The sequence below is a fragment of the Dermacentor andersoni genome, chromosome 3 (assembly GCF_023375885.2).
Source record: "Dermacentor andersoni chromosome 3, qqDerAnde1_hic_scaffold, whole genome shotgun sequence".
Taxonomy (NCBI): domain Eukaryota; kingdom Metazoa; phylum Arthropoda; class Arachnida; order Ixodida; family Ixodidae; genus Dermacentor; species Dermacentor andersoni.
The window spans coordinates 157,312,196-157,326,334 of record NC_092816.1 but is presented as its reverse complement, the minus strand read 5'-3'; the positions used below and the strand labels follow the sequence as shown (position 1 = coordinate 157,326,334).

General features: G+C 47.5%; 1 protein-coding gene across 1 annotated transcript in view; it reads left to right on the top strand.

Moving 5' to 3' along the window:
- The window catches only part of LOC129383006 (uncharacterized), a 29,334-nt gene extending 15,503 nt beyond the window's left edge, over positions 1–13,831 (top strand). Inside the window, exon 3 of the mRNA XM_055067197.1 lies at positions 11,886–13,831. Coding sequence (XP_054923172.1) covers positions 11,886–12,179 — 294 coding nt within the window. The 3' untranslated portion in view covers positions 12,180–13,831. The remainder of the gene's footprint in view (positions 1–11,885) is intronic.
- The last annotated feature ends 308 nt before the right edge of the window (positions 13,832–14,139 follow it).

Here is a 14,139-nt window from a genome sequence, read left to right as displayed (position 1 = left end):
AAACTGACTGGTGGCAAAATTTGTCAATATTGTCCACTATACATGTCACAGTAGACGTGGTTTAAAAAACTGAGACTTTAGGTTTTATGTGCAGACACAAGTCTTTAAAGTTCACTTCCTGTCTTTTTTTTTTATTCTTCTCATATTTTGTGAATGCTCTGAAGGCCTAAAGAATAGTCTGCTCCTAAGAGTCGCAATTTCACGCTTGAATTATTTTAAGTTCACCAAATTTGATCGAAATTGATTCCAGGATGAGCACATCAGAGCGATTCTGCATTCTACATGTATATCAAGCACTGATAGGAAGCCTTCCTAACCGTTTAGGTTGCCCTACACAAGATGGCCGATCTCACGACTACACCTCCATTCAAGCTGACCGCTGTGTGCAGGCATCAAGGATGGAATGAGGAAAAAAATGCATAAACTCTACTAGAGTTGCCTAAGTATGCGTAAGCGTACCCCCAACCTGCTGAGCCAACAACCTGGTGACCCTTATCATAGATAGCCCTTCATGGCGCCATAAACTTTCGTACTCCATTAGAATTGACAGGTCTTGTCCGCTCGAAAGATGTCACCCACACAAAAGAGTATTCGTACGGTTTCCTTTACCGCAATTAGCTACAAGAGGGCTCATGCTAGGATTATTCGCTCCGTTCACAAGGTGTATTTTCTTCGCAGCATCACGCTTGTTCGAACAGTCCACATGATTTTCGTATTAATTGTGGTATATGATTTTATTTGCCCGCTATTTTTGCTATGTCCTTGTATTGACATCAGACTCCGTATTATAGACACGTAGCCGTCCGTCGTGCGCATACCTTTGTCCACACCGTAAGCTCCAGGATCAGCAAAGCCAGGAGCCCAAACGCTGCGCCACATCAACTTAGTGCTTAATTGAAACTATGAGTAAAATAATAAAAACGCTGAGGCTCACAGCAAGCAATACAACGACGGATTGCCCAACAGCAAAAAGATTTGATAATTAGCAACTTTTAGGCATTTCTGCGTTTATTCGTCTCGCATGGAGAAGTGTAGCCTCGAAAGCGTTTCGAAAAATAATGATTCGTAGCCATATGGCCGAGGAAAGTCCAAAGTAGAAAAAAATGCTGAAAATGCTGAAAGCACATCAATTAAAAACTTGATGTTTGTCAGTGACGGACACCGCACTGCTACCCCATAAAGTGTCATGAAGAGTGTGAAAAATCCGGCTATTGCGCAAATACTGCAACAAATAGAGAACATCAGAGATTAAGCAGAACTTCGGCGCACACCCTTAATGTTACTGGCTTCAGCAGCAGCGCACGCCGAATACACGTGTCCCCCGTTCGCTTTCGGCGCGAAGTCGTCGTAGGGGGTACATAAGCCGGTTGGTCGTTCTGTGCACAAGCGAACACAGCGAAGATGTCAAAGTCCCGAGAAAGACAGAAAAAAAATATTTATCGACTGGCAATCGCACAAAGATTAAAGGAAACACAAAAATAAACACAAGAGCATTAACACACATGTACCTAATCTAGATCAATGATGAATACAAACGAAATAGAACGAACACTCAACAGTAAATATAGAAATTAACACTCCACAAGACACACTTAACGGTGGTCAACTAAACAGAGTTCAAAACAAAACAAATGATGGCATACGCATGGCCGGGCAGCAGCAGCATGTCTATCAAGCGTGGAGTCTACGGCACAGCTTTCCCGAAGAACGCTGGCAAGCCGATCTCGTTACGGTGGATGCGATTGCTGGGCTGGGTTTCCCGGGTGTCTAGGTCTGACGTTTTCCCTCAAGCAGGTTGAGCTAACTTGAGGGGAACTACGGTGAGCTTGGATGCAGACGTTGGTTTGTCGTCTCCTACGTCAAGTCTCGCAGTTAAGAGCGGCTAGGTGGCCCCGGCAAAACTGGCCACCCAGTATACACAATGCCTCATGACCTCGAGCGTACCGGAATCTTGGAAGAACGCTAACATAATCTTAATCCATAAAAAACGGGACGCCAAAGACTTGAAAAATTATAGACCGATCAGCTTACTGTCCGTTGCCTACAAAGTATTTACTAAGGTAATTGCAAATAGAATCAGGAACACCTTATACTTCCGCCAACCAAAGGACCAGGCAGGATTCCGTAAAGGCTACTCAACAATAGATCATATTCACACTATCAATCAGGTGATAGAGAAATGTTCAGAATATAACCAACCATTATATATAGCTTTCATTGATTATGAGAAAGCGTTTGATTCAGTCGAAACCTCTGCAGTCATGGAGGCATTGCGGAATCAGGGTGTAGATGAGCCATACGTAAAAATACTGGAAGATATCTATAGCGGCTCCACAGCCAACGTTGTCCTCCACAAAGAAAGCAACAAAATCCCTATAAAGAAAGGCGTAAGACAGGGAGATACGATATCCCCAATGCTATTCACAGCATGTTTACAGGAGGTATTCAGAAGCCTGGAGTGGGAAGAATTGGGGATAAAAGTTGATGGAGAATACCTTAGCAACTTGCGATTCGCTGATGATATTGCCTTGCTTAGTAACTCAGGAGACCAATTGCAATGCATGCTCACTGACCTGGAGAGGCAAAGCAGAAGGGTGGGTCTGAAAATTAATCTGCAGAAAACTAAAGTATTGTTTAACAGTGTCGGAAGAGAACAGCAGTTTACGATAGGTAGCGAAGCACTGGAAGTGGTAAGGGAATACATCTACTTAGGGCAGGTAGTAGCCACGGATCCGGATCATGAGACTGAAATAACCAGAAGAATAAGAATGGGTTGGGGTGCGTTTGGCAGGCATTCTCAAATCATGAACAGCAGGTTGCCACTATCCCTCAAAAGGAAAGTGTACAACAGCTGTGTGTTACCAGTACTCACATATGGGGCAGAAACCTGGAGGCTTACGAAAAGGGTTCTGCTGAGATTGAGGACGACGCAACGAGCTATGGAAAGAAGAATGATGGGTGTAACGTTAAGGGATAAGAAAAGAGCAGATTGGGTGAGGCAACAAACGCGGGTAAACGACATCTTAGTTGAAATCAAGAAAAAGAAATGGGCATTGGCAGGACATGTAATGAGGAGGGAAGATAACCGATGGTCATTAAGGGTTACGGACTGGATTCCGAGGGAAGGGAAGCGTAGCAGGGGGCGACAGAAAGTTAGGTGGGCAGATGAGATTAGGAAGTTTGGAGGGTCAACATGGCCACAATTAGTACATGACCGGGGCAGTTGGAGAAGTATGGGAGAGGCCTTTGCCCTGCAGTGGGCGTAACCAGGCTGATGATTATGATGATGATGAGGCGGCCCCGGCAATACTCGACGGCACTAGCTGCTTGAAGCTATTCAACATATTGTAGGCTCAGCTTCTAGACTGCTTACCTCAGTCTAAAACCTGCGAATAAATAACTTCTTCTTTCCCTAGTTCCCTGTGTTGGGGAACCGCAGATATTGGTGACGATCCAATAAAGTTCACCCAGTTCAATCTCGGCTCCTCCCAAGGTCTCGGCCGCGCCCCTTTTAATTAGGGGTAAGGGACCGGGTGATTCCCCGGGGCATTTAGAGGTCCCGCACTCGTATTGCACCACACACGCACACCCTTGAATCCGTGGCGGGCCTCTGTTGTTCGTTCACAAACACAGGAGAAACGACGGCGTCCGGCCATACGGCGCTGTCGGCACACATACACTGTCAGCACCGCGTGGACACAGGATTGCACAGACACACCACATATTTCGGGGTATTTGCACCCCCGCCATCTTAGTAAGCTTCTCAATGCGGGGCAGAGAATACACAGGGGTTCCTACAAAAACCTGTCGAGGCGTCACGGTCGCTTCGACGACAAAAAGATAATAATCTCTAAACCTGCTTTCGACTTCTTTCGGCCCCAGTGGCCCGAGTGGCCGGCAATACGCTTCTTGATCGCCGCTCCCCATTTCCACGACCTTTTGGCACCGGTTGATCGGTGCTTCGCCGAATCGAATAATGCCGCAGTGTGACATACACTTATGCCCTAAAACTACTCGATGCACTTTGATATGACAAACGAGAGCACGCTACAAAGAAGAAAGCACGCGCAATCCCCGGCTATCAATTGTGGCCTCTGGCCGATCAGCTGCAACAGCAGCTTCCACCGCTTAACCGCATCACCTCAAGCGGCCCATACAAACATAATTATGTTCGTAAGACTGCTGCCCACCTATCGTAGGAATTCCTTTTCACGTCGGCAACTGCGACGGCTGCTTAGTTTTGTCAGTCGACTTACTGTTACTATAGGGGTAAGCATTGAAGTTCGCACCCGTGCTACCATCACATACACGGTTCTTGTCGACGACAGCGCAAATTCCTTGCTGCAGTGCGCATCTCAAGCTTTTTGATTTTACTAACGGCTTTAGCGTTGCGAAAACGCTTTTTTCGTAAGATTTTTCTAGCACCAAAACTTGCTGGCAAGATCGTTTGGTCAACGGGGCCCCTTATTATGCCATATTGTTTTCTTATGATCTCAAATAGTATATAAGTACTTTTAACGACAAGATAACGAAGTAACTGATAATCAGGCTGCGCTATAGAAGTCACATCATCAGGTATAAATTGCCTCAAAAAGCGTGGCCACCGTTTCCATAGGGGGACCTATATCTACTTCGTGAAGGATTATTATAAGAATGGCAGTGAGACATAGACACGGACAATTAATAGGGGATTATCAGTTCTATTATCTGTTCTTTCTAATACCAGGGACTCTTTTATGCATGACAATATTCAGCTCGCGTTACGTGTACTTTGTTTATGCTTGTCTATTGCCGTACTTTCATTTGTCCTGCTGCCGCACTTATAGCAGAGGAAATTACCACGAACAGCTGACTAAGCTTGGCCACTCTTAACCCCTGCAGACGTGCCTGGTAACGGCCATGGGGCTACTGTTGTACCAGGACGAAGGGATGGGTTCGCAGAGACAGCAGAGCTTCGGGTGGGCCTTCCTGTCTGCCTGCCTGGTCGCTGGCCAAGAGTTTTTCGCGCACACCACGAAGGATATCCCCCAGGGGGTGCTGCTGCTCCACTCGTCCTTCACATCGCTCCTCTTCTCAACCCTGCTCGACGGCAACGTGCTCGAAAGCCCCAAGGCGCTGCTGACCAAGGTAACCGGGCCCTTGCGTCGACTACCACTCGTATCGCTTTCATTCGCTTGGAAGCTCAACCCACCCGCCGCTCTGGCTGAGCATACATGGCGTTCTGGCGGGGAACACGAGGTGGCGTGTGCAAGTGTGGCATTCACGACGTCCGCATCCCAATGACTGCGTAATGCAAGAACGCTCATGCACCTTCCTATGCACTGCAGGTTAGAGGCTAACTGCAACAACCCTGTACTTCGACTTAATGACTAGTAGACATTATTTAAGCAACCTTGAAAAGGTTGGTAATTAATTCTGCAGTTTTCCCATCGCCCGCCTTTATGTATGAATTAAGTAGATGATCGTGCCCCTGTTGCTTAGTGCATATGACGGAAATATCTGACCACGACTTCTGAGCGGAAGAAGATATACGCAAACAAAGCTTAAACCTTCCGTCGGCGTTATTTCTGCGTCATCAAACACATTAACAGAGCTTGCGTGTTGTGAGCGAGGCATAAGGTGGTTAGATCTTCCGTCACAAAACAGTGAACCGATCCCCGAGATTTATATATATCTACGCACCTCTGGGAACTCGTCCAGCCTGTGGACTGCACAGAAATAAGTCCAATTCTAATGCTTTCCCATACTCTACCAATCACGATCCCCTGTTTGCGGTGTTAAAATACTGCTGGGCCCCACTAAACGCAGGTGTAATGAATGCAGCTGCGATGCACGGATAACTGAATGCAGCTAGCGTAAAACGTAAAGCACTTTGAAGCTGTTATAATCATGAGGTGATGCGAGCAATTGGGAAAGGAAACTGGTGCCAGCGCTAAAATTCGCAGAATGTATTCCTAAAATCAAAGACCTTATCGGGGATGGAATATAAGGAAAGGTCGGTGGTATTGGAGGCCCATGGTAAAACCACAAATGTGGCACTGCAGGGTGATATAAAAAAGCCTCATTTGAACTCAGAGAAGTACAGAGCGAAATTATGTTCGATGAAATAGACAGAATTCGCATGAAAAGAATGCGGTGGCTGAGGTGCGCCTTCATTCGCACGACAAAATCGTGCACGCAAATGGTGGAACAGGTGAAGAATGTTGGCAAACAAGCACAGGCTAATGAAAATCTGATAAAATCACGCAGTCAGCAAAATGAAAGTCAGATAAACAGAGACGGTAACGAGGGTACAACGGATGGGAAGAAAGTACGTGAAAATTTACAAATAAAACAAGTTTTGCCCGTTACACCTGCGCCGACTGCTCCCCCTGCACGCACATTCGAATGTCGATGATCGCCTCTTCTCCCATCCGTCCGACCACGCGCTACTCGCTTGCATTGCAGCACGTGGTATACCGGTGGTTGCGTTGTCACAATCGCAAGAATGGCCTCGTCATCCCGCAATTCGTACGCGGTATTTTTGTGTTGTGAAGTGCCACAACAGCCTCTCCAACACGAGCCACTGAGTCAAACTCGTCAAGCTGAACTACGTGTTTCAGGGGAAACTCAGAGACGAATGAGGCAGACGCTGCGAGCCGTACAACAGTAAAACCAAGCTCTTTTCTGTTCGTATGCCTGCTTTTTATCCATGTGGTGCGTTAAATTGAGTGTTAAACAGCGATAAACCTTAGCAAGGCTTCTACTTGCGGGCGCACTCGCGCTATGCTGGCCGCTTTCAGGAAGAAGCGTGCTGCCGGTCTTGCTGATGAGAAACATTGTCATCACTGAGTGCACAATATGGACATTTGGAAACGCTGTATGCAATAGCGTGTTCTGGCAGCAACTAAAAAGGCAAATCTCAAGGACGTTCTCTGGGAATTCTACCCGCAGTCCGCAAGCGTCTTAGGCGGGCGCGCATCGAACCGACAGTAGTGCCACTTTTCGCAATTGGTAATTATGCACTGTTTTCATTAAACACTTTAATTATTCTATTTTTAGAAGCCTTTGCGAGATGTTGCTCTAGCATTTGACGCTGACTGTCGCCAAAACAAAGTTAATTTCTCTTTCTTTTAAACATGGCCTTCATCTATGTGATGTTAAGTGTTTTCGAGATATGCGCAAGACTGCGACTACGAGCTGCGCAACGTTTGCTGTTTCTAAAACGCGCAATGACGTCATAATCGTAAACAGAAATGTATGTGATGCACATTCCTTTTTAAAGTACTTTCGCGCGGTGAAACGTGCGGTCACTAGTCTACCAAGCCATTGAAATCGGTTGCACAAAACATCGCGCGTATGTATTGAGGAAAACTGGCAGAAAAAAAGGATATCATTTGTATACAAACGCTCCTACCGAAAACTGAATGGCACTCAGCGCCACATGATTTCGTTAGCAGGCTTCACATTCTAAACAAATAAACAGCACTTGCTTTTGTTTCGCAACTTTCTAAGCGCAGTGGCTTCCTTTGAATTTCTATCGGAAAGACAAACAGTATACGTTTTTCATTCACGCATGTCTAAGCACGGTGGCTTCCGTTGTATTGAACTGGCGCATCCCTAAAACTCAATGTTTCAAAATGTCTTGCGGATTATCTGTGAAACGTATTTGGCATTTGAAAAGCCGTTTTATGTCAACATTTTCTTTCACGCTCTACATGAAAGGTACAGCAAACGCTCACCTTTTTTGATATTCCGCCCCCTACCCTCCTCGTCCCCAAAAAGAAAGAAAAGGTATTCTGCGTGGGACAGCTTCTGGAGAATGGCACTGCCGTGCACATATTGCGGTTCTCAAACCAGTTGACACGCTGCCGTTACGAAAATGTATTGCTCAGCGCGTTCCGTAAATAGAGAGGTTTAGTTTTGTCCGGTATTCCGGTAAAACGCAGGCGGACGGGGCGTCGGGGCGTTGGAGCGGAGGCGTAAACGGGAGCGGTCTGCACGGCCACCTGGTGGCGCAGTGCTCAAACAGACAGAAACAGCTAATATTGCAGTAACCAAGTGTATTTTACTTTGTTGCGGGTGTACATTTTTGGCAGCAACGCGATTGCGCCTGCGTTTTACTGGAACACCAGACAAGCTAAACCTCTCTAATGCTTCGTTGCGCGCCACCGCCACGCCCTCGCGCGAGCGTCCTCGTAAGATTGCCCCGACCGGCTGTAAACACAAATAAAAGAAACTACGGAAAGCTAATTGATATATTGCAACGGATTAGAAGCCGTATTCCTAATTTAGGACGAAGCATTTATCCATTGAATACTTAGCCTATATAAAGAACAGTTTGACACAACTGCGGTCAAAAACCTAAAGCTATTTCTATGTGCCGACGTGGTAATTGGAACATGTCAGGCTAGTTTCCAGAGTGTTGTATCTGATGTCTGAAATAGAGCATAGAGAGAGAGCAGGGGCGCTGTCATCCAACATACAGCACGAGGGCCACCAGCAACGAACGACAGAACATCTGAACGCGCTGCCGTTCCACAACACCGCGAGTGCCACTAGCAACTTGAGAGAAAGCAGGCACCCTTCGGTTCAGCATACAGTGCGGCGGCCACGAGCAATAACCACGAGCATCGAGAGACAGCACGTATGCCACCGTTCAACAACAGCGTGAGCGGCACGGGCAACTAGAGAGAGATTAGGCGCATAGCTGTTCAACATAGAGCGAGGGCCACGAGCAATGAGCTCGAGCAACGAGACACCGCAGGTGCGCTGCTGTTCAACAACGCGAGCGCCACGAGTAACTAAATAGAGGGCAACGAGAGCGAATAACTAGAGACAGAGCAGGGGCCCTGCCGTTTAACATATAGCGCAAACACCGCAAGCAACTTCAGAGAAAGCAGGCGCACTGCGGTTCAACATACAGCACAAGGGCCACTAGCAACAATCCGAAGGAATGAGAGATAATATGTGCCGTGCCGTTCACTGCGCAAGCGCCACGAGCAACTAGACAGAAAGAGAAACATTGGACAACACAACGCACGCATTGCTGTTTAACATCGCGAACGCCTCGAGCAACTACGGAAAGTACAGGCGCGCTGCTGTTGAACATACAGCGCGAGGGCCACGAGGAACAACAGGGTACGCGTGCTACAGTTAAATAGCAGTGCAGGTACTAAGATTAACTAGAGCGAGAGCAGGGGAGGTGTTCTGTAAGAGTCCACCTAGGGGACATGTCCATTTCATCTGCTGCTGAAGTGCTGATTGGCTGTGGCACCTCGTTGCTGCGGACGAGCAGCCCAGCCCAGCCAATCAGAACTTAAACTGCAGCCAAAATGGACATGTCCACTAGGTGGACTCTTACAGAATACTTTCCCAAATGCACTACCACTCAACATGCAATCCGAGCGCCACGAGCAACTTGAGAGAGGGAAGGTGCGCCACCACTCAATATGCACAAGAGGGCCACGATGAACTAGTGAGAGAGAACAGGTGCGCTACCGCTCAACATGGAAGACGAGGGCCACGATCAACTAGAGCGAGAGCAGGTACGCCACCGTTCAACGTGCAACGCGAGTGTCGCGATCAAGTAAAGAGAGAGCAGATGCGCCCCCGCTCAACATGCCCCGCGACCGCCACGATCAACTAGAGATAGAGAGAGAGGGCAGGTACGCTACCGCTCAATAGGGAACACGAGGAGCACGATCAACTAGACAGAGAGCAGGTGCGCCACCCCTGTATATGCCACCCTAGGGCCACGATCAACTAGAGAAAGAGCAGGTGCGCTACCGCTCAACATGCAACACGAGGGCCACGATCAATTAGAGAGAGCAGGCGTGCTACTGCTCAACATGCAACGCATGGGTCACGATCAACTAGAGAGAAAGAGAGCAGGTGCGCTACCACTCGGTATGCAACCTGAGGGCCACGATCAACTAGAGAGAGACCAGTTGCGCCACTGCTCAACATGGAACGCGAGGGCCACAAGGCCACGATTAACTAGAGAGAGAGAACCGGTGCGCCACAACTCAACATGCAATACAAGGGCTACAATCAGCTAGAAAGAGAGAGCAAGCACGCTCACGTTCAGCATAGAACGCGAAAGCCACAAGCAACAAGCACGAGCAACGCAAGAGAGCACTGTGCTGCCGTTTAACAGGGCGAGTGCCACGACCAACCAACAAGAGCGCAAGCGCCATGAGCAACTAGAGAGAGAGCAGGTGCGCTGCCGTTCAACATACAGCGCGAGGGCCACTAGCTATGAGGAAGAGGATGCGCGCTGACGTTCAACATCGCGAGCGCCACGAGAAACTATGGAGAGCGCAGGCGCGCTACCGTTCAACCTACAGCATGAAGGCCATGAGCATCGACCCTGAGCAACTAGGTTTTGGAGTCTATAGTTGTGTGTAGTGGCATGTGGCGTCCTGCATTGTTGCATATCTCTGTTGTGCACATTTTTTGCTTCTACTTCGACCTGTAAAAATCATTCCCGCCTTACCACTTTGCCATTCACGAATAGCGTGATGACTGGCGTGGTTTTTCACAGAGCCATGCATATAGACAAAGGATCGCCGTTCTGGAAAGCTCATGACCATTCCATTGAAATTATCATTTACTTGACTGTGTGACATAGAGCATTAGTATTTTAGCTCTATGTGATGGTACCGATATTATTATGCTATTTTGCTAATCTTTGCTATTTTGAATAGTATAGAGAGTTTTGGAATTCTAGGAATAAGTAATTCGCAGCTTCGCCCGAAATTCAAGGCATCGACTGTAAAAGCAAATTAGTGGAGAGCCATGCGAAGTGAAGCTATTAGTTTTATCGGCCGCGTAATGTGGTAAAAATGAACATACTAACTAAATTAGCAAACATTGTATCGCGCGCGCACAAGCAAACATTAAAACGTCTCACTAAATGACCGCGTGAACCCTGTCAAATAAAACGCTCCAGTGAGGAAACGCGGCAGCTGCAGCGAGCGATTTAACCTTCGTGCTGCCGCTCGCATTAACACGAACAATGCAGCGAAAACATAGTGCAGCCCGGACGCTGTACACCTCGCAGATGACTTTCAAGGTAAAGCGGACCCGCCGGGCGCGCGCGGCCCCCCGGGCCGCCCAGAGTAGAACTCGCTCCCACTCTCTACACTCCTCGAAGCCTTGCGCGCGACAGATTGAGGCGCGCTTCCTCACCGCTTTCGTCCGCTGCGCGCGCGAGACTGAGGCGATCGCCGGCTCAACCTCGCGCGCTTTAACTCGCACATACAGCATACGGCGCGCGGCGACGATTTTATCGCCCTAAGACTTGATACGGAGCCCTACGGCGGCGCCGACGGTGACGGCAGAAATGCGCCTGGAGTGTCCTTATATTTGCTATCGCAATGAAGCCAGAATATTATAACTTACTGCAACTAACACAGTCCATGCATTGTAGCTGCAATGGTTTGTCGACTGAAATAAAATTGTCTCCGACGTCTAAGTTCCAGATATGACTATCGCATATTCATGGCTAAAACTAGCCTCTGTTGCACAAGGCCAAAACATTACTTCTTTTCATTCTAAGCTCGTAACGTGCAGTGAAACATCGCCGGGATTACCTTATAGTGACCACGTGCGGTAAGACGCTTAGAATTATATAGTCAAAAGTACAGTCGATGGCTTTTTTTCACCATGGATAGTTCGACAGTATCTCAAATATCGATAGCACTATCGACAATTTTCCATCACTGCTCTGGACAACGGCGTTTCTTAATTCAATCTTTTTAAGAATGCATCTTCAGTTACTGCGAATTAGGTCGGCGGGTCCCGTGCTTCGGCCACCGAGGTCATCAGCGCCTGTGAAAATTAAAATTTCGGTAGCCACGTTGTGGCATAGTGCACAACACTGGTGCGAACTGTGCGCCCAGGTCGACATGGGTGAGATGAGCATGGCCAGCCAGACGGCGTTCGCCTACGTCTTCTTCGTGTCCAAGGCGCGCGAGACGGACCAGGGACTGGCGAACATGTACAAGTACGCCATGGACGTGCTCATGGCGTGCGCTCTCACGTGGACGTTCCTGCCCGAGGATGCCGTGCCACGTTCCAGCTACGGAGCGGCCGTTTTCGTTCTTTGCGCCGTCGTGACGGCCGAGGTGCAGCGGCTGCACCACATGCCCCGACCAGCGCCAGGAGGCAGGGTCCGCATGCGCTTCTTCATGTGAAGCCCGCAGCTTCACTCCGATTGCTCTCTGTATTGTCAAGCATTAATTATCAATATCGTCTCGTCTTTTAGCCTCTGTTATCATTCCAAAGCGAATCTAATAATGAAATATGAGCATTTGATAAAATCAACACCTGTGTGCTGTTCGCTCAGAGCAATATGACTGCCTCTAACCTCCTCCGGTTCGTTCACAGTATCCTTCCAAGGTCAACAAACTGAGGAAATGCGGCCATGTGGGAAAGTCACGTTGCTCGTGTTCTTCTCTAAATAATATATGGCTTTGATCTATACATTCTTTGTTTCTTAGTTTTTTGTTCTCCAGGCACTTTGCGGTAGGTAGGTTCCTTCCACGCCTCTTTTGAGGTCGCTGTAAAAACAGACATGCGTGGCCGATGGTGCAATTCAACGTCTGACCTCCAGAAGAGCATCTCATTGCTCTACCCATGAGGCCACGATCGTTGTTTTTGTTTTCTTTATTGGCGGTTTTGAGAAAACAAAACCGAGTGCAACGGTGAAAACGAGTCAACCTGTCTTTGGCTCAGACGGCAGAAATAAACTGTTTTCAATACAGCCAAATCATCAAGCACCATAATCTAGGCTCTTTGCAACTAAAGCTGCGCATTAGCGATGTAACATTCTACTGCGTTTATGATCGTCCCAGGTCAAAAAGATTTAACGTTTCATTACCGTAGTGAAAATATCATTGCCATTTTACCATAGACCGCATGCCATAGACATAGCAGTGTACGATTGTATAACAGGTATTAATTGATGACGTCACAATTATTTGTTTCTCTCGTTTTCGCACTCTCAGTACCTATGTAGAACCCAACAGTCGGCATGTCTTAAGTTCGCGTCCAGTGGCCGTCGTCGAAATCGTGCCGTCACGGTTCCACGATAGTCGTCACTGTCGTCTCACTGCTGTCGTCGTAGACAGGCTCGCCTAAGCCAAATAGCAGCTCGCCTTACACTAACGCGTTGTTCTACCTGGCGGCACTGCGTAACCTGGTACAATGCCAGGTAGCCACCTATCTGCAAACTGCTTAGCATAATATCGATACCCACAGTGCGTGGGTCCTTGGTCCTGCTCATCATCTTTCTCTTTTTTGCTTCTTGAAGACACGATCTTCTGTAGCGAGATCTCCTGAGGCAATTTGAGGCTTTCTATATTGCATGTAGGAGAAAGAAAAGGCTCCAAAATGAAACTGGGAACGAAGCATACTCACCAATTATTGTGGGGCTACGTATTGAGCCGTAATGTTGAGTCATTACGGAAACAAGGTCAAAATTTAACACAGATGCTCTCGTTCAAAGTGGACATGCCTGAAAGCTGAACCGAAAGTGTGGCTTTATTTAATGAAAAATGCGCGCAGATCCTGGACACTATGCAGCCTAAAAATGTGGACCAATTTCGCAAGGTAGTGCAGTCTAAAAAGAAAGAACTAAATGTAAAGGAAAATAAAGCCTGAGTAACATGTTCTATGTAAGAGTAAGATGGCAAGAAAGAAAAACAAGTTCTTATGAGGGAGCCTATGTTCGCTCCCTAATTACAGACATGGAAAAACGTGGAACAACAGACCCCATGGACAGTGGCAGCAGCCACGATACACGGTGAACTCTTATTGCTTGAATAAAGAAGCATTGTCTTTTCGACATTTTCTTTCTTACGTCTTTTTTTCTTATTGAGAACAAATGGTGCTTAATGAATTCAGGAGACCTGTACAGTTCCAAGACGCGTGCTGCAACCGAGGTATTGTTTGGTAAGTGTAACGCCGATCTACACTAAAGTACAATCTATATAGGCAACTTCTTTTTCACTGATTTGTTCACTGCCAGCATTGCACAGTCTTTTATAGCATGGAGCTTCTAAAGTGCGCAACGTACAAATGCTGAGGTCATTAGCACAATGCCACTAACCTCTGTGACGCGTGAACAGAAGGCAAAACGTGCAGGCAATTGCC